General features: G+C 41.4%; 3 protein-coding genes across 6 annotated transcripts in view; all 3 read right to left on the reverse strand.

The window, feature by feature from the left end:
- The window catches only part of LOC306941530 (visual system homeobox 2-like), a gene marked incomplete at its 5' end in the record, with an annotated part of 242961 nt that overhangs the window by 169681 nt on the left and 47920 nt on the right, over positions 1–25360 (reverse strand). The window lies entirely within an intron of this gene.
- l3hypdh (trans-L-3-hydroxyproline dehydratase) lies at positions 797–8814 on the reverse strand. Of its 4 annotated transcripts, XM_079525811.1 has the most exons (7): positions 8785–8814; positions 6968–7025; positions 5009–5486; positions 4596–4765; positions 3297–3419; positions 2214–2351; positions 797–1150 (listed from the first exon to the last, which is right to left on the reverse strand). In XM_079525811.1, the coding sequence occupies exons 3-7, from the start codon at positions 5484–5486 to the stop codon at positions 1025–1027; spliced, it is 1035 nt and encodes a 344-aa protein (XP_079381937.1). In that variant the 5' UTR covers positions 6968–7025; positions 8785–8814; the 3' UTR covers positions 797–1024. The 4 variants fall into 4 exon arrangements, with proteins under 4 accessions (XP_079381937.1, XP_079381936.1, XP_079381938.1 ...); XM_079525810.1 differs by lacking the exon at positions 8785–8814 and having other exon boundaries at positions 6968–7041; XM_079525812.1 differs by lacking the exon at positions 8785–8814 and having other exon boundaries at positions 6958–7017.
- Positions 10278–24123, reverse strand: LOC306941002 (voltage-gated delayed rectifier potassium channel KCNH5-like; the record flags this gene model as incomplete). Its single annotated transcript, XM_079526306.1, has 12 exons — positions 24016–24123; positions 22387–22510; positions 21210–21316; positions 20905–21037; positions 20060–20201; positions 19286–19681; positions 19007–19099; positions 18010–18439; positions 14105–14304; positions 13666–13918; positions 12365–12561; positions 10278–11417 (listed from the first exon to the last, which is right to left on the reverse strand). The coding sequence occupies exons 1-12, from the start codon at positions 24086–24088 to the stop codon at positions 10278–10280; spliced, it is 3288 nt and encodes a 1095-aa protein (XP_079382432.1). The 5' UTR covers positions 24089–24123.

The raw sequence follows: 25360 nt of genomic DNA on the forward strand, positions 1-25360 counted from the left end.
TGATTACTGATTTGTGTGACCTTGAGAAGATTTATGTTAACAAATCTTCATCTTGACTAGCACAAGCTTACATTTTTGATTACTGATTTGTGTGACCTTGAGAAGATTTATGTTAACAAATCTTCATCTTGACTAGCACAAGCTTACATTGTGAACTTGTAGATCAGCAATTCTCTAAAACTAGAACTAGAACGTGTGTCCAACATTGGGACACCAGGTCGAAAGTGGGGGCAGGTTGGGAACCTGTCTCTTAGCTCCTTCTAGTGGTCAGTAACTGTCACTGTACAAGATACTCAACATCCATTTATCATAGGTGTTTTTTGGCTGTTTTTTGAGGATGTCAGAAGAAAATCACACAGCCCATGTTCACCCTGTTCTTTGACTTTCTCCCCTTAGGCCAAAGTGCTTTAGAGATACCGGTGGTAAGTCTCAAAGATTATCCAGGTCTCTTATCACAAGTTCGGAATAAAGTACGGAATAAAGCATTCACAGCATATTATGCAGATAGTTGCAACGTAGATTTCAGAATAACTGGTTTGGTCTTGATTTGTATTACCGTATGTGTATCTCACATCCAGCTATGAATTCATTATTTCATATCCTGATAATACACCTTATGATGGAACCCAGTGTCAAGCTCATAACCCAATGCTTTTATTTGGTACAATTTTGGAGTTTTGTGGTTTGATTTACAGCAACATCTTCCCGTTGTGGGGCTGGAATGGGAGGTCATGCCCTGGTAAAAGACATCAGGCAGCAGCGAGCACAGACTGGAAAGCCAACGGGAGAAGCGGGCTGAATTCAAGGTAATGTTTATTACAATTGAACTGAATTAAGATACATTTTGTGGAAAAACTGTACACATGTAATTCAAAAATAACTAAGCTGTATATTGCCTGACTACCCAGGGAAGAATTGAGTTTTGTGCTGAATACTGTGCATTCCTCATTCGGTCCATTGTGTATTCAGGGTCAAACGAAAAATATTGTTATCGATACATAGAAACACTAGATGTCATCCATTCTCATTTGACTAAAAATCCATGTGTAAGCTGGTCATCACACTCTTGTACAAAACGGGACACGCCAGTGTAGAATGCTCTGCCGGCAACCTCCACCACCACAGCCTTATGGTCTCCACACACGGTCTCCTGAACAGAGGGAAAGACAATAGTGTCAACCTGTGGGTCAGGAGGACACTGCAGGTGCGGGCCCCCAAAATATAATGAATAATTGACAAAACACTAAGATTTTATGGATAATATAGCATTAATATAAAAACTATTATTTCTTTAAAACCTTAACATGTTTTCATTGTGATACCACACAATCAATTGTTTGATGATTGTGGGCCATGATCCAGAAAAGGTTGAGCTGAGTTAACATATAGTTGCTGTTGGGAAAAAACCTTGCTATTTGTTTCCCCCGTAAATTAATGAATGTCCTATTTTATACTTGAATAGTTGTATCAAAGTGGCGTGCAAGAACTGTCGATTGACAAGCTCTCAAAGTGTCATATTAGCTTTTAGCTTTATTACATGTCCACAATAAAGATGCCAGGTTGAAGGTGGCTAAGTGTATGTGGGTTTTACTTTACAAGAGCTTGTGATTAAATAACTATATTGGAACTTAGGTCCTTGTTTCCATTTCCAGAAAAGTTAAATGTTTTGTACATACAAGGTTTCCACCGACAGCAACGATTTATATTATTACATACAAAATACTACAATGAGAATCGAAGGTAATTTTGAGACATGGAACATAGATTATAGTACTTAAAATTCCCCAAATACAAAATAAATATCACATACAAAGCTATGTTCACTTGTTTGTCAGTGTCCATTTCTTGGTAATACCATAGGTATTATACAAAAATGTTTCCAATCTATGGTATGTACAAACATTCTAAGAGTTCACAAAGTTCCTGCTTCCAGAAGCTTTTAGAGCTGTCCATGTGCACAAACTGTGCAACTCTCTAACTGTGCACACTGCACTCTGACTGACCCCAATTACAAGAAGCCTTGCAGAGCTAAGCTACCTCAAACTGATACAGACCTTTGGCCAATGACTCTGACTGTGACAGTCAACCCAGAGTACTTTCACCTCAAGCTGTCTTATCAGTGGCCCAGTTCTGATAACTCGTCCACCCTTGTTCACCTTTTAGTGAACTGAACTAATTGTGCACTTGACTTCTATTGTGAGACACTGTGGTACCTGGACAGCTTTTCCTGTGAACCGGGATCCCGTAGCCCCACTCTGAAAGGTCCGGATCTGGTTGAGCTGGATGAGGCCTTTGTGGTACTGTAGAGCCACACGAGCCGTAACGCCAGAACCTGTAGGGCTTCTGTCCACCTGCGGCAGGGAGAGTGTTGTTCTAAATGCTACATTGTCTTTTTCTGTTCAAACTTTCCATTGGCTCAAAATGCTATTTTTATGCACGTGAACCTGTGTAACAGTTTTGAAAAAGAAATCTGCCTAGCGGTGCCACTCGTAGGCCTGTTTCTGAGCTCCTATGAGACACAGACGAGCATACCTAAAGCAAGCCCATAGACTTGGCTGCCACATGACGTTGCGGGGGGGCACACACAAAGCCAGGCGTTACAATTTTAATTTATCATGAGCATTAGTGAGGACCAAATATATGAAGATTGGTTGAAAATGGGTGAAGTCGTCCTTTAACAGTAGTTAAGCTTATACTTAGTGGACCGGGGGTCCTCCAGGGCTCACCTCTATTATGACATGACATGCCCAGACAAGGGACACTAGTGTTCATGTAGTTAAAAAACGAACGAAAAAGCTCCTTGTGTCAAAAACATATAGTCGTCCAAGAAGTCTCTGTAATGGGAGTTTTTTGGTATTCTGGTCTTAAAACCACTTTAGGACCAGACTGCTGCCATGACAGCGCCAGGGTGATGGGGTCAGTATTTGTAACAGCCTTATTTAAAAAAATAAAATGTAATTGATTGAAATTCAGCATATGCTATGTGAATCATTTATCATACTGTAAATAGACAGGAATACTGAAAGCCACTGACTATTGTTGTATTGTATTGCATGTGATGGACTTGTAATTAAGCAAGGATACACTATTGTTTGAGGTCTATTTCAATGTTTCATTTTGAATATGATATGATATTTTCACAACCAGGCGTATGCACAGTAGACACTGTCTGTTGCCTGTCTGACAGGACAGGACAGGACACACACAAACACTGTTGCTACAATGTCGAGAAACCAAAATAAGTTGAATCCTGTATAATACGGGATGTAACAAATACAAATCTCGACCATACATACCTGTGCCTCTGCAAACACACACATATTGGCAGTGGGATCAGTGGAATAAACATCTTTGCCGTCTGTGAGGATGGTACCATAGAGAAAGGCCAGGTCATCACTGGTTGGGTGGTGCAGTTTCACCTATAGACATTTAGGGTAAACTGTCGGTAAGTAAAGTCAGTTGTGATGATTGTAGCCCCTGTACAAGACCTTTATCATGCCTGTGCCATCAAGATGGCACAGGCATGATAAAGGTCATTTTTCATTGACTTCCTTTGTATATAATCCAGATAGCCCTGCAATGTAGGTTGGATTCCTTCTTTTGCTACTTTGTGAAATGCATGGATGACTGATTAACTAGTCCACCATAGAGTTTGCATATTGTTGCTGTCGAGGAATGTCCAATGTCCATATTTCAACTTGTTTTATTGAATGCCCTACTTTGTCATACTACAGTGTCACACAAAAGTAGCTAAAATAGCTACACTCTATAATGGGAGAAAAAGGATTGACAAAGGGGCGGCAGTGGCTCAGGTGTAGAGTGACCGGATGGGAACCGCAAGGTTCCCAGTTCGAACCCGGGCTCCCCCAGAGTTATTGTGGAATCCTTGAGCAAGACTCTGAAGCCTTGCATGGTTTCCACTGGCATTGGTGTGTGAATGGGTGAATGTAATGCACAATCTCTGTAAAGCGCCTTGGATAAATGCACCATTTACCATTTATCAAAACAGGGCCCAACAGTCCTGTCTCTCCCTGGTTGATGGTGGATCGAAACAAAAGTGCTGTTGGCTGTTCAATACCACTTACTTATAGCTAACAACACTGGCTCTAATTAAAGTCCAGCAGGTGGCGTCTCTCACTGCACAATATGTTAGGATCATAGCATGAACCTTCCCAACCTGCCTTTACTTGCATGGACAGTAGGCTGCCTGCCACTATCGATTAGTTTTGAGGTGTGCAAGGCGCTAGCCCCTCATATGTCCAGCTTTGAGGGACTGTGTAAACACAAACATTCAGGACAAAAGTGTGTCAACACAAACATTGAAGACAAAAGTGAGGACGCAAATTGTTATTGGCTGATGGATGATGTATGATGATAAAAGCGCCCCTCACTTCACACAGGTGTGATTTTCTTAATGATTATCCTGCTGATCAATTATTCAATTAAGTGTTATTACAGTATACTTTGTAGCACAACGGTCACGGAACCTGAGGTTCCCTGGACCCCACTTTGAGAACCACTGGCATAGAATATAATGGAATAAGACTGTTAAGAGATTATTTTCTCCTGTACTGTAATAACTGTAAAAATCTTACTTTAGATTTCACAGCTTTGGTCACTGCAGTGGCGACGTCCACAAGATCCTGAGTCCTAGACTCTGACACATCCAAGCCGAACCTCTGGGCATCTACGAATGCATAGAACGCTCCTCCATAGCTTATGTCAACCACGACATCACCAAACTTTTCCACTGCCACTGTCACATCTGTCAAACAAACACATTTGCAACCTGTGTGGACATGTTTGGCGACACTTATTGTAAAGCTGCAATGTGTCGCTTTCCTTTTTTCATCAGTGGAATTGTGTTGCTGAGAACCGTTTTGTATGATGTGCTTTGTAAATATCTCACACACAAACATACAGCAAAATGTAAAAGTGTTAATTTATACATTTGTAACAGGCAGGTTTTTAAACATTTTACTGTGTAAAACTGTCCATTGTCCCTTACCTGTCGCAAATGCAAATGCTGGCACACTGTGAAACCTCACCCCTCCCGATTTCCCATCAGAGTACTCTACAAAGGCCTTGACCAGCCCGCAGGGACAGTGTATGTTCACTTGAGTCTCTGGTGACCGTGGCTGCTTGACGACGTTATAGTCCAGGGCGAATCGACCCAGTGCGATGACGGCGTGTCCACACATGGTGCTGTAGCCCTCGTTGTGCATGAAGAGCACCCCCAGGTGGGCCTCGGGGAGCTCGCTGGGCACCAGAAGGGCGCCGTACATGTCGTAGTGTCCCCGCGGTTCGAACATCAGCACCTTCCGCAGGTGGTCCAGGTGATCTCGGACGTAGGCGCGTTTGGCCAGCACAGTGTCGCCTTTCACCTCTGGGTACCCACTGAGGATGATGCGCAAAGGCTCCCCGCCCGTGTGCATGTCAACCACTGACAGCTCGTCTCCGCTGTGGGGTGGAAGCTGGATGTCCATCTAGATAGATGGAATATAACATAATTTGTTGTCTTCTAGTTTTTTTGAGCAGAGATGCAGTAGCAGTGGGATCTTTTTCTATCCATATGAGTTATAACCAGTAGTGGACAAAGTAGCTACTCAATCCCAGCATGAGTAAAGTACTCGGTCAAATTTGCACTTAAGTTAAAGTACTGGAGTTTAGGAGTATTTTCTTTAATAACACTTAAAGGACGACTTTGCCCATTTCCAACCTATCTTCATATCCTCACTAATGCTCATTATAACATGGTACCATTTTTGTCTATCCTGTCTGTCTCAGAGGAGAGCTGCGGAGAGTTCAGAAACCAGCCTAGTGCCTACCAGTGACATCGATGGTGGGGGGATGAGGGAATCTAAGTTAATAGAAACTACAGGGTTTCTATTCCTGGAAAGTTGGCATGCTATAATGGAAGACATTGTTGTCGCGTTAAAGGACCACTTCACCACTTTTCAACCTATCTTCATATAATAGGTCCTCACTAATAATCATGATAAAATGGCCCGATCTTTTTCTACTCAGTTTGTGTCTCATAGGAGGGCTGTGGGCAGTTTAGAAACCGTCCTCCAGTGACATCATCATTAGGCAGATGTTTTTTTAAACAAGATTTCTTTACAAAAATGTTTAGATTTTCATTATCGTGAGAATGATGGCTTCCATTTTCGCATTGCAACATTTCAGGACTAGAACGCCTGCAGTTTCTATTAGCTTGTATTCCCCATCGATGATGTCACTGGAGGACGGTTTCTGAACTGCCCACAGCCCTCCTATGAGACACAGACCGAGTAGAAAAAAATTGTGCCATTTTCTCATGATTATTAGTGAGGACCTATTATATGAAGATTATATTGAAAAGTGGTGAAGTGGTCCTTTAATACAAATCAAAATAAGAAATAATGTGAAATCTTGTTTGAAAAACATTATCTGCCTAACGATGATGTCACTGGTAGATGCTAGGCTGGTTTCTGCAGTGTCCACAGCCCTCCTATGAGACACAGACCAAATAGATTTTTTGTACCATTTTATCATGAGCATTAGTGCCCAATAGGACCAATGATGAAGATGATGATGATCATTATGATGATATATGGAAATGGGTGAAGACCGTGAAGTAAGTGCTTTAAAAGGGCTGATATTTAAATAGGCTATATTTGTTGACATTTTCCTAAATTTTCAAATGACGTGTTGAGAGTTTGTAGATCTGCTATGTTCACTATTTTTGGTTAATTCATCAAACATGTAGTTTTTCCAAACTACTAAGTAAAAAGTACACAATATCTGTTTTTGAAATGTAGTGATAGTCATAAAGGTATCCAAAACTAAACTACAGACACTCAAGTAAGTATGCTACTACTGTCCACCACTCCACTGTCCATAACTAGGTAATTATCCTTGACATCTGGTCGAATAGCAATTTGTTGCAAGTAAGTTGTGTAACAACAACTTACTTACTTTAACTTACTTCAGATTTGCCTTCCAGGTGTGTAGTTCCACAATCCTTCCCCAGCTGTTGTGAACTGCTTTCTGTAAGCACTGTTCTTTTGGCAAATCTAGTGAGCAAATATAAGACTTCCGGTGGACGATCTCTTCAAAATAAGAGTACCCTCTAGAGTATTGAAAAAAAGTTTAATTTGCACATTAAAACTACAAATGAAGCATTTAAATGATGCTATATGATGCTATAAGACACACATTATGTTTCTGTGTAAAAATAAGTAATTAAATAACGTAAAAAAGTTATCTAAATGGATAAATGCTATTCACTGGAGTGCATGGACTTTATAAAGTGGACACTGGACAAAAATCCCTGCTATGTATCGACTAGTGTGACATACGCACATGTCCGTGGAGACCTCCTCTACAACACCACACTGTCCGCTAAGCAGCAGAGGTGTAAAACAAAAATTGGCACGCCATACAGCGAGGTGAAACATAAAAAGATGTCCCATTTCCAGACTAAAGTCAACTAAAGTGGACACTGGACAAAAATCCCTGCTATGTATCGACTAGTGTGACATACGCACATGTCCGGGGAGACCTCCTCTACAACACCACACTGTCCGCTAAGCAGCAGAGGTGTAAAAAATTAATTGGCACACCATACAGCGAGGTGAAAGGTCAAAAAACATCCCATTTCCAGACTAAAGTCAACTAAAGTGGACACTGGACAAAAATCCCTGCTATGTATCGACTAGTGTGACATACGCACATGTCCGTGGAGACCTCCTCTACAACACCACACTGTCCGCTAAGCAGCAGAGGTGTAAAACAAAAATTGGCACGCCATACAGCGAGGTGAAACATAAAAAGATGTCCCATTTCCAGACTAAAGTCAACTAAAGTGGACACTGGACAAAAATCCCTGCTATGTATCGACTAGTGTGACATACGCACATGTCCGTGGAGACCTCCTCTACAACACCACACTGTCCGCTAAGCAGCAGAGGTGTAAAACAAAAATTGGCACGCCATACAGCGAGGTGAAACATAAAAAAATGTCCCATTTCCAGACTAAAGTCAACTAAAGTGGACACTGGACAAAAATCCCTGCTATGTATCGACTAGTGTGACATATGCACATGTCCGGGGAGACCTCCTCTACAACACCACACTGTCCGCTAAGCAGCAGAGGTGTAAAACAAAAATTGGCACGCCATACAGCAAGGTGAAACATACAAAATTTCCCATTTCCAGACTAAAGTCAACTAAAGTGGACACTGGACAAAAATCCCTGCTATGTATCGACTAGTGTGACATACGCACATGTCCGTGAAGACCTCCTCTACAACACCACACTGTCCGCTAAGCAGCAGAGGTGTAAAACAAAAATTGGCACGCCATACAGCGAGGTGAAACATAAAAAAATGTCCCATTTCCAGACTAAAGTCAACTAAAGTGGACACTGGACAAAAATCCCTGCTATGTATCGACTAGTGTGACATACGCACATGTCCGGGGAGACCTCCTCTACAACACCACACTGTCCGCTAAGCAGCAGAGGTGTAAAAAAAATTATTGGCACACCATACAGCGAGGTGAAAGGTAAAAAAACATCCCATTTCCAGACTAAAGTCAACTAAAGTGGACACTGGACAAAAATCCCTGCTATGTATCGACTAGTGTGACATACGCACATGTCCGTGGAGACCTCCTCTACAACACCACACTGTCCGCTAAGCAGCAGAGGTGTAAAACAAAAATTGGCACGCCATACAGCGAGGTGAAACATAAAAAGATGTCCCATTTCCAGACTAAAGTCAACTAAAGTGGACACTGGACCTTTCTGTAGGTTTTCTTCTTTCTCTTCCTCTATTCTGTAGCCGTTTGCAAAACAAACTAAGTAGAGCTGCAGTGCCCCCTGCAATTTCGGATGACTACTACAGCCTACTTTTTCTACTTTGCTCAAATAAAAGTTTTTCAAGGAATTCTGCATGCCAACGTTAATTAATAACTCACTGACTGGTTGTAAGAAGGAGGAGGAATGAGACAAGATTGTGAACAGTGATCATTCTTCATTCTTTATTGCATTGTTGATAGATTTACTGGATGCATGCGAGATAATTAATTATTCATATAGCATAACATAATAGACTTCAGACTATTTGGCTGGTGATCACATGCTTGTGGTCTTATCAGTATATTGATTAGACGATTCCTTTCTACTTGTACAACTTCCCTTAAAACATTATCAACTAAATATACACATAACAACATTTTGTACAACCCAGTGCAATGTATCAGTTGATTGTGGTTGTTGATATTTGGATGTTACATTTTCTACTTATCAACCTACCGTATATATAATGTATACCTGAGTTAAAAGATCAATAAGAATAAACAAGACAATATGCTCCATTATTGACCTTATTCAGGTTGTTTGCAAAGGCATATATATTCTCACATTTACAGAAAATGAAATCATTTCATACAAATAAATATTGAAATACACATTTACATAACTTAATTTCAAGTTTTTTTCCTGTTACACATGCACATGGTAATAAAACTAAATGTTCACAGTTTCGGTTCATACAGTAATGATGCAGTAGTAAATTCACTGAATAGCGGTAGCTGTTTGCATTTCTGCAGCCTTATACAAATAGCTTTCCATTCTTGAAGCCGGGTGCCTTTTGTATACCCCTTTCACACCGAAGTAACAAACCAAGTAATGAATACATTTTCCACAGTAAATTACCCACCTTTTGATAATGCTTCACTTTGGCAGCAACATCATTTGGGGTCTGGTGTGAATACCAGGACCAAACGGGTCCAATACCGCTCAAACCCGTGTTATCTGTGTGAAAGGGGTATTAGGCAGGTAAGGCACATACCGAGATATGAGTTCTCCTAAGGTTCATCAGTTAAATTGGGGTTGCAGCACCATGTTGGAAAACTGTCCAAGTCTATAGTCTCCCAAAATTAGATCAAATCAAATTCTAGTCTTGTCTATTATGTAAAATAGCTAGGCCTAGGGACTATTGTGCTTTATGTAGTGGTGTGTTAAATAGGTTTAAATAGAGACAGGACATTATAGTGTTTTTCAGAGAGAATACATAACAACATAAATCCCTGGGAGATTGTAGTGCTGATGTAACATGACCAAAGTATATTGCATGCAGTAATCTGCATAATGCATGCATTTCTTTGGTAAACCAGAATCCAGCTGGACATGCAAATAGTTTAAGATTTTCCAATGATTGCCTTTAAAATAAATCTGATTTACAGGTTACATTTACATTTCCTAATCAGTAAACCTTTCTTGATGTTTAAAATTACCCATCATCTCCTTCTGCTGTGACAGCCCTGGCAGCACAGGGATCTTGGTTTTTGATTCTCATCTTGGGGGCTGAAGTCTGTGGAAGTGACAGCCGTCTTTTCACTGACAGCAGTCTGAGTACCTCGCTCACCTGAGACTCGAGGATGGACAGTCGGCCACCTAGCATTTGGATATCGCCCCTCAGCTCTCGCTTGGTCTCACGGAGCGTTGCTTGGAGAAGAGCTTGTTCTGACATGGGCAGCTGCACAAAGGAGTGTTTCAGTGAGCACACACTTTCAACCCCAGGGCTGTGTTCAAAGGGACTTCTTTCCAGTTGCTCCATAGGGCTTCGCTCAAACGGGCTGCGTGAGGCCCCAGCCCTGTCAATGCGCAGGTCACTCTTGGTAATGCCACTGTCGCATGAGTCTGTTTTGTACAGGGCACTCATTTCTTCACCGCTTTCTTCTGTACATTTTCCGCCAGCTACACTGCCCAGCTCTCCACCTTCTGCATTCTTGCCATCTGCAGTTAATTGTTCTGCTGAATGTGATTCTTCAGCCCAGTCCTGCTCTATTTTTGACTGGCTTTCTTGCTCAATAGCAAGTGGCGCCATTGACGTGGCATTTATAATTTTTGCCCAGCCTCGGCCACCTATGCCGCTGGTGATACCGGCTATAGTGCCCTCTCTGCCTCCACCCCTGGGCCGCATAGGATTGGCAACACCTATGGACTTATGCGCCTCCACTATACAAGGCCGGGGTGTGAGCTCCATGACCTCTTTGTCACAACTCTGACCCACCTTTTCAGTGTGGATAAATGCTAATGAACACTGCATAGGAGTATTCCTGGAGACCGTAGCCACACAGGAGACACCGTTGGAGGGTGCATTGCCCGTGTGTCCTGCACTTGCAATGGAGGTGTAATTATTCGTCATAGTGGTGCTGCCTGTCTGCTTGAGAAGCTGGAAGGATTGGGACTGACACTGCTGGTAAGAGTTTGAATCCGGCTGGTGCTCCGTGGTGTCTCCTGGCTCCTTCTGCTGCTTGAACCTCTGGAAGAGCTTGCGCACAGGGTGGTCGTCAGGAATGGAGAGAGCCACTTCATTCTTACGACGCTCCTCCTCCTTCTTCACATCAGCGATCTTTCTGAAGATCACCTGTAAATACGGCAGGGTCAGTGTTCTCTGCCTTTGGATAGTGACGTGGGGTTATGCTCATCATATAGGGACAATATAAATGGCAGGAAGATGTTACGAGTGACAGGACCTTGTAGCGTAATTGGGTTCTGGGTTGAGCAGATAAAAAATGATAATGCAATTTGGAACACAAAAAAGAAAAAACAAATTCCCCTTTTCTCTGATGCCCACTATTTTACAGTCTTGCAGTGCCACCAAAATGTCCTGCTTTTTGACAAAACATGGCAGCACTAAGCTGGGGTGTGCAACGTGGCTCCGTTGTACAATGTGGCCCCTAGTGTGACTAGTACGGTGCGCCTGTGTCACTAGTACTATAGTGTTTGTGCAACGTTTGGTGCAGATAGGCGCAACGGTGCACTCGCAAGTCTGGATGTTACGTTTGTGACGTCCACAGTGTTGGTATGCATAGCAAGTGCATACATGCTATCAGAACTATTTAACTTCATTCTTAACTACAAAGTGTTTCTAAATGTGTGTAAATGAATAATATATTGTCTTATTTTCACAGAAGACAGAAAAAGTAAGCACGATAAATATTTCAACACATACTGTAGTTCTACAAGAGTGACTATGGATTGGATTTGTATTCAAATCGTTCATATTGTTAGACAATTTTATTTGTCTTATTAGTAATCATATCGTAGTTGTGTATGTATTTAGAAAATAATTGGAACAATCTGGTTATTTGAGAGGTAATCAAAATGATACTGTATTTCTCTACATTCAAATTGCTGTTATGTAACGGCAACAGTCAGATATAGTATTTTACAAAAACGACTACTGAGAAACTATCACAACAAAGTATACATTTTGTGTAGTACCAGTCCAGAATCTGTTTATAGGGAACAGGCATTAACAAATATAATAAATCATTTGACATTCTGATTAATTATAAGTATTCGTCCTACCCGTTTTCGCAGATTGCAGGTGAGGATTAGATTTCGAGCAAATGAGTTGGCAAAGGATGTGTAGAACTCAAGCACCCTCATCAGAGGCTCTCGTCTGATGACATGCAGATCACAGTAGGTTAGCGCCCTCACGTTGGCACAAGCACGTGCCAGTGTGCCCTCTTTCCAGAACACATCTCCAAACACATCACCTTTACCTGGTTGGTGTCAAAATTCAATCATTTTTCAAAAAAAAATTTATAACAAATAAAACGACTATAAAGACAGGCATGAAATCCACAATACGCAGCACACTGCTGCGTTTTTCGGATTTATACCAGCGTTTTTTCCGCTGGTTTTCCAAAAAACGCGTCCAGTCTGCAAGGACCTCTAGGGCAGTATTATGCGTGTCTTAAGTACCAGGTCATATTACTAAACTTAAGACCTGGAGGCGTGATCAATGCCATTTGGCTATTCTGAGTGGCCAAACAGCATTGACCACGCCTCCAGGTCTTAAGTTTAGTAATATGACCTGGTACTTAAGACACGCATAATACTGCCCTTAGTCCGTTAAAGTCATGAAAGTCATTGTTTTTGCATCTGGTTTTGCTACTATGGTCGTTCTTTTTTTGCAACCTTTATAAACTCAGGTATTTCTAAGTATTTTCTGCAGGGAACACCTTACTATACGAGTGTTAGACCTCTAGTTAAAGGGTTAGTTCAGATTTTTCGACTTACTCGGAAATACTTGCCATTAATAAAGGGTATGCACGTGACATAATCATCCTACCCGGAGGTTATGCAGGAACGCCTACTGAGTGGCAGAAAACTACTTTTGTGGCCTTGATAGCCCATACATCCAAACAGAAAAGTCTGATTGCATTAAATGACGTTAAACGACATTAAACTCACTTTGCCACTCGATTTCCCATTCACGTTATGCATTTGCATACCCTCTATATAGTGGTTGCAAAGGTATTAATTGATTGCCTGAGTTTAACCACTTAAACCCCAAAGTTGGTTGACCGGAGTCCCTCAGGGCTACTAGTGTATCTTCTGTCTTCATTATAAATTAAATATCTTCGCTGAATATAGCTAATATCTACAAACATGTAAATGTTTTCCCCACAATGTGGATGCTTGGATTTAAGTGGTTAATCTTTATTTAAATGTTATTTAAACTTTTTTTTGTTTTTTGTTACTGTTTTCTTGGTTTGTATGAGCAGGGAAGAGGAGAAATGATTAAGGTTAAGGGGCAAATGATTGATAGAACTGTTGAACCAGGCCCATGATAACAAGCTCATGACAAAACGTTGGCTCACCTAGAATGGCAATGACCTCATCATCCTGGATGACTTCCAGTGAGCCAGACACTACGAAGCAGAGGGTGTCAACACTCTCTCCTATGTGGAATATGAGGTCTCCAGGTGCACAGTGTGTGGTCTGGAACTCCACAGCCAGGGAGCGCAAGCAGCCGTCACTGGCCAGTCGAAATGCTGGGTGGTCGTTGAACACTTGTCTGTTTAGGTGAACGCATATGTCGGCTCGCATGTCTTTGGGACAACTTGCGAGAACCTGAGAAAAGCAGATTGAGAAATTATTAACCACTTAAACCCTCTTTAAGCAGGAGCTGCGTTACAACTGTACTTGGATGAATTAATTGAATCCATAAAACAGTGCACTATAATATACAATTTGTAATTATTATTATTAAAACTAAATAATGATACAAAATAATACTAGCTAAGAACTTGCTCTTACCTTATCCGTGTCAATACCCTTAGACATTGCCCAGGTAGAAACTATGAAGTCCATTACCCTCTCGCTCAGACCTTTGGGCACCTGATAAAGTTTCAAGAAGTCACGCACATTGTTGAGCATCTCATGGTAGCGGTTTGTGTTGGTGTACATCTGCTGAAAGATGGTGGTGACGTTCCCAAAGATGGTAGCATACAGCAGGGCTGGAACACAAGATTGATGTGTAGAAGAAGGTCAGACATAATGGGTATAAATATAGCCTGACAAAGATGTTGTGTGCAGTTGCTGTTTGGTTTAACATCACACTATAAATAAACTGAACTCGGTGACAACTGAAACTGTCACAAGTGACAACTATGCACTTCGTAAATAGTTGGGAGAATATTTGGTTGTGGTTGCAAAGTTTGCTTTTATAGCTTTGGCTCATCCTTTCCTCTTCTTCCACCAGCATCATAAAACATTTAATGTCTGGGGTTGGGACAAAATGTCATAAGTGTCATGTATCTAAGTACATCTCAAAGGGATGGATTTAATTGTAAGATGCACGGCATATTGTGGTATTCTAGTGCAGAGTAGAATACCGTATAGATATAGATATATCCTACAGTATGAGATGAAATTGAGTCGCGTGTTTGTGTCCCGTCCCCCCCCATCTCTATCCCCCTTTCCCCTCTGCCTCGTGCACCCACAACAAGCACGCTTATACACACTGCTGAATCATTTATATCCACAATTACACACACTTATACAGGAAACCAAACAATATAGATACATGCTGACAGTTCTACAGTATCTCCCAGGTAGATAATGTGCTTCGTTTGCAGATTCAGGGATGCACACACTCACGCAATCGCTCACACATACGAATGCACTCACGGACGCACACACACGCAATCGCGCACACACGCACACACACAGTAAATAGGACAGCTACTGCTGGAGTGAGTCTCGTCCTAATTTACGATGCACATTTCCACAGCAAGAGTGCTCTCCTTCAACTCCACAATGACCCAAATGAGTCAGTTAGCATCCCTTATTGTGAAGTTTTACCCACTCAAGGGTAAGTTATAATGTCTCTGGTTTTTATATTGGAATCGCAAAGTTTAAGCTGCGTATCTACTGTAACATGAAGGGTTCATTGACCATATATCCCTTTCTTGCCCATGGGCAAAATCTCCCTTTCCTATATTGCTTACTAACATCATCCTCCTCACATTATTACAGGATCCGTAGTGGAAGATTTGCAGGCCCTAATTGCTTCCGACACGTCAGTGAGACTGAGTGGTCTTCCTGATCCAAATGCTACCAAAGTAATGGGTGTTTCACAATGAAAACCTTGAAGCGCTGCTGTCAGTTTAGGTTCCGCTCATTCTTTTTAATGCGTCACTCTACATGATGATGAAAGGACTAGAAGCTCTAAATTGTGGGATTGTAAATCAACTGATAATGCTAGCAAGTGGTGCATCTGTCAAGGAAAAGATGAGTAACCTCTTCACGCCATTTGGTGCTGATGATGAAACTAGTAGGCTATAGTTTGTTCATTAGTGCCACTGCCAATTGCTTTGCTAAGGGACCAATGATTCATATTGTTATAGGTACCTTTCAATTCTATTATCCTGCATCAAAAACAAACATGTCACAGAATCCCTTTGATTGATGAGTCCACTTGATCTTCCTATACACAATTAAATAAGTTCTTAAGTTATTCAAGAGTGTAAAACAAATTGGAGAGAGATGGTTTGGTAAAAAAGCATGGTACCCCTGTAAATTAAAAAAAATAGTAATAGTGGGCAGTGATTCCAAACATAACATGATCTCATACAGATCATGCTGGGTGCAGAAGATGTCACCTTGAATAAATCACAATCACTAATAAACTATCTCCAGTGGTGTAATACACTGAAGCCACAGCATATTGTGAACTAAATGACTCGAGTCAATTTAAGGTGAATTGGTGATTATGATGTTTCTATACTAAAATGCTAAATGATCTCATATTTTTATATGTATCATTATTTAATGATAACAATTCAAATTTATAAATGTTTTGTTTTGTTTGAAAATGTTAATTTGTCATCAACTCAGATGCGCAATAATTAATCATCTAGACTAGATTCTACTAGATACAGTAATTGGTCATAGATGTAACTGCAACCTGGTTAATTTCCTAATTCGGTTGACTGGTATAGTGCAGCACTGTACATAGTAGGTCACTCACGATTATGTACAGTAATAATACTCATCCTTGCTGATGTGATTCATTGCAGTTGACATGGTGATCCTTACTGTAGCTGTAGTGCATTCTAAAGGGGAGGTGTCCTGCTCTGTGGCCATGCAGCTTCATGTAATGACCAAGATAGTGTGAGCATGATTAGACTTGGCATGACGACTGGGAGACGCACACAGAAAGACTCCTACAAGGCAAAATACTGAGTGTTAATTTAACTCAGAGTGTAAACTGGTCCTTTTTTGAGCGGTGCCTCCGCTCCAATACGCAGATATGTGTGTCCCTATGTCTGTCTGTCTGTACGTCTAAGCACGGAAAGCTGCAACACGGTAACTCTGTAATTTCTCGACCGTTTCGGACGCGGAGCGGCTTGCAGGAACCGGGACGCCCCCTGGGCTTGTTCCTGGGGGTCTGGATGTTCCGGGGACCCCTACGCGGTAACTCTGTCATTTCTCAACCGTTTCAGGTGCGGGGCGGCCCGCCGGACCCGGGTTGGCCCCCCTGGGCTTGTTCCTGGGGGTCTGGATGTTCTGGGGACCCCCACAAGGTAACTCTGTCATTTCTCGACCGTTTTGGACGCAGGGTGGCTCGCAGGAACCGGGCCACCTCCCCTGGGTCTGGATGTTACAGTAACTATAACAATAAATGTATTGTTGCACCGCTCACTTCACACAGGTATGTTTTTACATTCTCAGAGCTAAGTTAGCACTCAGCATTTTTCAGTGGAAGACCTGTCATCTTGAATATCAGACAACTCGCCCCTTTACCAACTCGCCTCGGGTGTACAGCCGGCAGAACTGCGCTGCCTGGTATTCCTAAAGTAACCTAAGTAAATTATGCTTAAACGGTTAAAACTAACCTTATTCCTTAACCTCAGTAAAACTATGCCTAAACCTAACCCTATTCCTAAACTTAACCCCAGTAAAACTATGCCTAACCCTAAACGTATTTCTAACCTTATTCTCAGTAAAACAAAATAAAGAATACAAGAACCGCTGCACCGAGAGGTCTGCGTGAGGTCGGCAGAAAAAAACGGGCGAGATGGAATTGGGGCGACCGTACCTGTTACCGTCATCTTTCCTGCTCAGTTTCTGGAGACTAAACCTATCATGTGTGGTTGGTGTGTGTTCATCCTAATGTATTTGCTTTTGGACTTTTATATGTGGAAAAAGGTCATGGTCCCTTTATTAGCCATACAATATGTACTGTATGTTACATTAATGGCAGCTGTTTGGTAGCCTACAGGGCTGTGAAGCACATTATCATGTCTAGCATGCAATTAAATGCATGCAGATTGGTTCCACTTCCTGTAAGCTTATACTGACATTGTTATTAATGGGTGAATGAGTAAATTAAATCAAAATGGCATGCCTTATTTGAAGGCTTGAAGCATGATATAGCCAGTCAAACTATTTTGTCCTCCAACTTGATTTAGTTTATCTTTCAAGCTTGTGTTGCTTTCCCACTGAAGTACAAGGAAAAACAAACAAGTAAACAAAAACGCACTCACTAAGATTAACTTGGCATGTCATTTTAGGTAGTAGCTCCTGGGATTGGGCTTCCCTGTGGGTGTGGGTCTACCAAGGGAGATATTCTGGTCCCCACTCCCGGTAGGGGAGTTGTTAAACTAGCAAACATGGTTTCATTAGTGCTGCATCTGCATTGTTGTCGGACTACTTACAGCCAACCATCATCATGGCTACAGAGAAAATCTTCTCCCCGTCTGTGGTTGGAGCGATGTTGCCAAATCCTATGGTGGTGAGACTCGTCATGGTGAAATAGAGGGAAGAGATGTAGAGTGTGTCCTTGTTGGGGCCACCTTCCCACTGGCCTGTACCGCTCACATTGTAGCGGTAAGGGGAACCGATGCTGATGGCCAGCTGATAGAGCCAGCTGTCTATCTTAATGGTGTTGGTGGTCTCGTCGATGACCTCGTAGTCGCCGATGCTGTACCAAATGCAGGCCAACCAGTGGGCGACCAGACCGAAGACGCACACAAGGAGGACCAGGACCGCCGCGCCATACTCCAGGTAGTGGTCCAGCTTCCTGGCCACTCTGCCCAGACGAAGCAGCCGGACCACTTTCAGTGAGCTGAACAGGCTGCTGAGACCCTGGAGAGAGAGAGAGAGAGAGATACGGCTGACTGAGAGGTGAGCCACATATATTGTACTGATTTCAAGGAGTGCTTCTGCGGGTGTCGTGCCAAGTCGGTGCTTTTTGGTTATCAGGGTTCTGACTGGATTCTTGGAGAATATTACCACGGGGCCTAAACTCTGTGGGTCAATGTTTACGCCTTCAGAGTTAAAACTCAGGAATCTTCTGTGTACTTGATCTTTACGGGTCCAGTTTGTACTCTTTCAGAGTTAAATGAACACTCAGGATTTTTGCTGTGTACTTGATCTTCTTGAACTTGACCCAACCAACACATTGCAGCCCACGCTTGCAGTGGTGGTACAAAACATTTATAAATGACTTGTTTCTACATCTTAACACAATTGAACGGATGGATTTTCAAGCAACCTCCTTGGTGTAGATATACACGGTCCCCAGATCTCCTTGCAGCATCGATTTACTCAACTAAAAATAGACTTAACAGAATGTTTCTGGGGGTTTCAAAAGTCTGCAAACATCTGTGAAACATGTGTAATTTGGAGCTGACTTAACGTGAAATCGCTTACTGGTAATACCGAGTCTTCTGTCCGTGTCGTATTCCTGTGAAAAATTGAAGCTTCACGGAGATGCCTTGTCCTTGAGGGATTTATAATGGAGTCCTCAACAGAGACACAGTAAAAAGAAAAATCTATTGCCTCACATGTGAGAATATAGCATTTTTTATTCTGTAAAACATGCTACAGTATATTCTCACATGTGAGACAATAGATTGTTTCATGGATGACACTTATATAGACTCAATGTACAGCAGGAAACAATAAGACATTCCATTCCAATATGTTTACCTCATCAATATTTTCATCAAAGGCGTTGATGATATCGTACGGCAGACAGGACAACAGGTCAATAACAAACCACGTCTTCAGGTAGTTCATTCGAATCAACTTAGCATCTGAGATGACCTCTCCAGCAGGGCCTACAAAGGTAGTGTGGAAGTTGAGCACGATATCAACCAGGAAGATAACATCTACGATGCTATCCACTACCAGCCAAACCATGTTATTGTGCTTGTTCTTGAAGGAGACATTGTAGGGCACCATAATGGCTGTGTAGAAGGTGAGGATGAGTATGATCCAATCCCAGGTCGTCTTGAAGGCGCAATAGTGGAGGATGATTTGGGGAGGAGTTTTCGGGGCCTCTTGCTTATACTGAGGCAGAATGTCTGATCCCAGTTGGAGGGCCTTCAGTTCAGATGGAAAAAAGGCATCCAAATTCATAATTATTGTATTTGCCAAGTATTGTTGCACATACAACGAATTTGTCTCGTGAGGTTGGTGTGTTACGGGGCCGGTAAACATACAAAGACAACATTAAAACATATTTTAGGTAAAGATAGAAAATTATACAATATAGTATATATTTAAATATATTATATTCTTATAATAGGTCTACAAAAATAAATAAATAAGTATTGCAGCACTCATTATCATCTCTGAAGGTAAATATAGGTGTTTCTTTGTTGTTGACCAAATTACATGACTGTATCGTTTATATTTATAAACTTCAGGTAAAAAGCATCCACAAAAGCATTTAATCCTCTCCTCTTTGATATTGCTCACCTCTGCCAGTCTGGAGTGCTTGTGGGTGACCTCAGTCGTGTTGATTGGTTCTAGCTGTTGTACTGTGGTGTTGCGGTTATTGGTTAGTGCCCGTGTCAGCCTGGCAAACTTTGTCAATCCTGCCCAGTGGTGAGAAGACAGACTGTTGTATCACACTGCACATTACGGGGTAACCACAACAAGAACTCAGAAATCCAGAAATGTGATACAATCGTAATCCTTGTCCTACTTTGTGTAAACTCACTCAGTGTGGGCATAAAAAAGCAGCATTGACTATGGTAAATTTCCAATGCTGCATTTGTCTAAACAACGTATTCTCCCGAATATCTTGACTATGTCAGCAATAAGAAGAACATAAGATATTAACTTTTCGAACAAATTATATTTATATTTAAATGATTATTATATACTGTGCATGGTCTTGTGTCCTTGAGCAGCAGACTGCTTCCCTATAAACCTGAATTGACATTTATTTCTGCTTAACGTAACAGACTTGGTGGCACACAAAATCCCTACAAAGCTGGCGAGCTGGAGACCTGTCTCCACTGACCCGGACAGATGACACCTGGACAGTTGTAAGTCGTCAGTGTTACATACCAAAAATAATGTCACAGCCATTCATGTGTGTTTGGACTGCTGGCACTTGGCCATAGCATGCCCTTGGGTCTTCTCATATCACATGTGATTCACATACAATTACAAGACAGTCGGTCACTATACAGTAAATCTTCACAGAAATAGCCTATATGGGAAAATATAATCTGTATACAGTATTATGCTGTATCATATATGCCAACATTACAGTCTCTAGTAGAGAAGCTTTGACACAGGTATATAAACAGTACTTGCCTTTAGTTGTTTCATCTTCAATGGGCTGCTTGAAAAGTGTGATGTCTCGGAAGGTACACAGGAAAAGGACCACCTTGTCATTTTCATTTCTAATTGGCGCTACCTGCATATAAAGCCATATCGGGGTCCCTGGAAAGGTCGAGATGAAAGGCAAAAGTAATGGAAAGCAAGAGAGCAACATTTTAAAATGGTTTCTATTCAAGACATGTCTTGTGAAGATTATGACCTGGGCCTGAAATCCTGTTAGGCAATAATCATAATTTGAATATATTAAGAAATTGGACTTAAAAGGGATACTCACTGTCCTTTGCATACAGCAGCACTTCAAAGAAAGAGGACTCGTAGTTATCAAATGTCTGCCTTATTTTGTCTATAGTCTCCTTATCGGTAAGGTCTCCATACATGAAGCTGCATTTGCCGAAAGATAAAATGAGCACAGGTGAAGGGCAAGCATATTTAACTGGTTAAATATATGTTGACATCTCAACGCCGCCAACATAACAATGTTTTGTTTTTAAAGGGCACTATAGAGCGTCGCAGTCCCGCCCCCTACCATGGCCCAGGAAATGATTCTCCGTTCATTTTCCTCATAGACATTTCAGAAAGTATTTATTTAAAGACGTTTACGCCGCGGACAAAGCCAACTCGAGTCGTGACAAATCATGACAACAAACACAATTTTTTGGGCCGAACAAATAATTAGAAAGAAGAAAAAAACGGCAGGTTACAACACTTTTTTTGTTGTTTTTCTTCTCTGTAATTATTTGTTTGGTCCAAAATATTGTTTGCGTTGTCATGAGTTTTCACGACTCGAGTTGGCTTTGTCCGCGGCGTAACCGTCTTTAAATAAATACTTTTTGAAATGTCTATGGGAAAAATGCATTGGGATTTCCTGGGCCATGGTAGGGGGCGGGACTGCGACGCTCTATTGCCCCTCCAACGTCTGCCTTTCAATTCAGACATGACGTCATGTGGCAGCCGAGTCTATGGATTGGTTATGTTTGTCTTATTCATGCAACCCCAAAATCAGCATGCCTCCCATGATGTCATGTGGCAGACAAGTCTATGGACTTTTTATGTTTGCTTAAAGGAGCATTCAGTGATTTGAGTGATTTGGAAAACCACCCAGTCCGCCCCGGTAACAAAATGTGCACATGCACGCTCTACAGTGGGGGGAAGTGCAACAGGCCAACAGCATGTGCACCAAGGCCCGCCCCCACTCGATCACTGGGAACAGGGAGGAACTCCTTATATGGTCAGCACACTCTATAGTAGGTATCCAGAAAAAAAGAAAAAATAAGTGATATTTAGATTAAGTCAAATCACTGAATATACCTTTAAGTATGCCCCATGTGATATACAAAGGCGGACCTCATTTCACAAACTGTGATTCTTTTTAGGTTATCTATTGAAGGATTTCCAAAAAGTAATATCCAGACGGCCTGATAATATAAATAAATAAATGTATATATCCGTACTTGCATGTGCTGTTCCTGTGCATTACTTCTGACCTGTGGTATCCAGACAGCTTGCAGAATCCATCATTACTATAAACCACAGGCCATTCAACTATTTGGGCATTCCCCAGCAGGAAACTTGTTTCTGAAAGAGAAACATGATACGCAAATAAGGAATTAGTCCAAAACAGATTTAATTGCTGCATATAATGCATAGTATACTGACCTATAAGCATAATGATTAGGACATTGCTTTGACAGCTTGGTAGCTTGGATTTCCCAACTATATGTAGCCTATATGTCATTCATTTTGCATTGTTGCTTAGAGTTTATTGTTAACGGTTTTCAACCCTTTTTGTCAAGGCCCATTATTTATAGGACATTTGAGCCAAAATTTAGTTAAAGACATATTAGGGTCCATTTGTACCAACTCTCCATCACTTAGCTGGGGACCACCTGGAACCCCCTCAAGGACCCCCCTCCCAGGACCACTGGTTGAAAACCACTATAGGCCTATTGGGCAGTATAGGTTTTCACCTGGTTTAAAATATAATTTGTCTATGACCATCCCAAATGAAAATGGTAACCGGAATTCTCACCTTAAAACACGTTCAAATAAGCAAATAATGAATTAAACTCAAAACATTATGGTCATATAAGTTTTGCTTATATCGCCATGAATTTACCAACAATAGCCCAATGACACAACCGGCTCCCCGGGCGTGGACAACAGTGGATTATAGCTTGCTATCCCTTGCTCAATTTCTACAGCAGTTTATCCACATAATTGGCCTATAATTTATAGACACAATAGACAATATAGACTTCTAAAGTTAACCAATTGGAAGTCTATATGCCTAGTTGCTGCAGTTACAATTGGCCTGCATGCCCAAAGTTATGATTTGGGCTTGAAATACCAATCAGTAGCTTAGTCATAGAATTTTAAGACAAACATCTAAAGACCTACTGGTACAACAGGCTCAAGCATCAATTCTGGTTGACACCTTGCGTCTTTCCGTCTTTGATTATCACATATGATTATGTGGCTGACAATCAGAATGTGCTGTTTATTGTAGGCTACCATCAATGCAGCATTCTGCCACTCAATAGCCTAATAATAATAATAACTTCAATGTAACCTAGAATATGGTCATGCATGTTTCCATCTCTCAATCAGGCAAGCTACAACAGTTCTTTCTCACATAATGTTGGGAGAAAGTTATTAAAGTGCACAAAATGTATTGCATGTAAAAACAACCATGCACGATCGCCTTTCTCTAATACCTCACCAGCACGTTTAGCCTATATTGAAATAAACAAGAAACGAGAAAATGCGCACTAGAGTAGATGCATGCATGCGCACTTGACTTTATCAATTTTGTATTGAGTTGTTCTTGAATTTTGTATACTGTAATTCTCTAATCTGTTAATAAATTATTCAATCAATCACTCCTGATGGTCCATTTGCCTCCATGCAGTATAAATGGATGCTGATGCACATGGCAAAGTGCAATAAAATAAAATAAAATGCTACTGCCTTTTTTAAATTGAAATTAAAAAAAGGTAACTGCATGAGCATCTTTTTCAGAGCATCGCTGGAAGTTGACGGATCAGCTGTCATATTCAATTCAAACACACGTTGACACTTACCGCTGGAGCGCCGGACAATATTTTCCAAAAAGGTGTTTTGAGGTGCTACCAATCCTCTCTTGCCCCCATGCATTATGTTGACGGCCCAAGGCCTAGATTAATGAGAAAAAGTCGTTCTGGCAAGACCGCCGTCGTGGTGTATCTGCCCCCATAAGCGATGTGCTGTGTGATGAGGATGGAATTGGCTGCAATCGGCTCACGCATGGATAGGCTTGTCTACTTTAGTTTTGCAGCCTAAACTGAAATACTAGCTAGATGAACGCTTGCTGTGCGTTTTATATTGGACTGTGCCATTGCCTGTAACTGGTCTGTTTATTTAAAATTATTATTTAAAAATCCATGTATTTCTTTGCTGCAGGCTATTCATTTCATTTTTTCTTCTTTATTTTATTATGTATTTATCTTGTCAAGTTATTTTTAGTTGGGCAATTATTTATTACAACTTTTGTATCTTCATTTTATGAGTGTAAAGCACGAACAATGTAATTTGTGATAGTATTAGGCCTACTATATTATTAGCCTATTGCTGTTTGATGTTTGGTGAGGGCAAAAACTGAGGGCAAAAACTGACTCTTTTTTTTAGCAAGTTCAGATTCTTTCAATTTACCACCCCACTCTGAGTGCCCATGGTTGTACCATTGACTGTATAAAATTCATACAATACAGGAACGAAATCACATTCCTATAGTTCATGCAGAAAACAAGCCTATTATGACATTAGGCCTACATTACAACTACAAGTATGCCCTCTCCTGGCACATAGAGGCACAACACTCAATCCCTCACAAACTGCATGCCTATGTTCGTTGTAGTGTTGTTCTCATAGTCCGGCAGCCGAGGTGGACGGGTGGGAAATTTGGTATACCGGTATAGGCTACTCTTTTTTTTATTGGCCTAAAATATTGTCTATAGTACATTCATCATGAATCCTCACTCCCAACCTTCCGCCGTATAGTCTGAAAACCCACCTCTTCAGACTCCATCATGGCCCGTAGTTGCCCTAGCCCCTTAGATAGCACTTTATAGACTTAGATAGCATTTTACAGACTTATAGTATATGTTACATAGACAGCACTAGAATTGCATTTTATGTAGTCATAGCACTTTATAGTACATATGTATAGTATAATTGCATGCGAACGCAGTGAGCATTTACTATGAGACCCAGCAGATCATGTCTGTCTGTCTGTCTGTCTGTGTGTCACGCTGTAACACCACCCGCCCGCCACCAGAGGGCGCAGCTGTATCACACACAAAAACACACACGCGCACACGCACGGCACACACACACACACACACACACACACACACACACACACACACACACACACACACACACACACAC

The sequence above is a fragment of the Electrona antarctica genome, assembly GCF_951216825.1.
Source record: "Electrona antarctica genome assembly, chromosome: 17".
Classification (NCBI taxonomy): Eukaryota; Metazoa; Chordata; class Actinopteri; order Myctophiformes; family Myctophidae; genus Electrona; species Electrona antarctica.

What these genes read in the sequence shown, in the direction of transcription:
- l3hypdh (XM_079525811.1), bottom strand. Translation starts at nt 5,486, where the DNA reads ATGGACATCCAGCTTCCACCCCACAGCGGAGACGAGCTGTCAGTGGTT. An exon ending in GTGTGTTTGCAGAGGCACAG is followed by an intron (nt 2,352 to 3,296) that starts GTATGTATGGTC and finishes TCCCTGCCGCAG; the next exon opens with GTGGACAGAAGCCCTACAGG. An exon ending in TCACAGGAAAAGCTGTCCAG is followed by an intron (nt 1,151 to 2,213) that starts GTACCACAGTGT and finishes CCCTCTGTTCAG; the next exon opens with GAGACCGTGTGTGGAGACCA.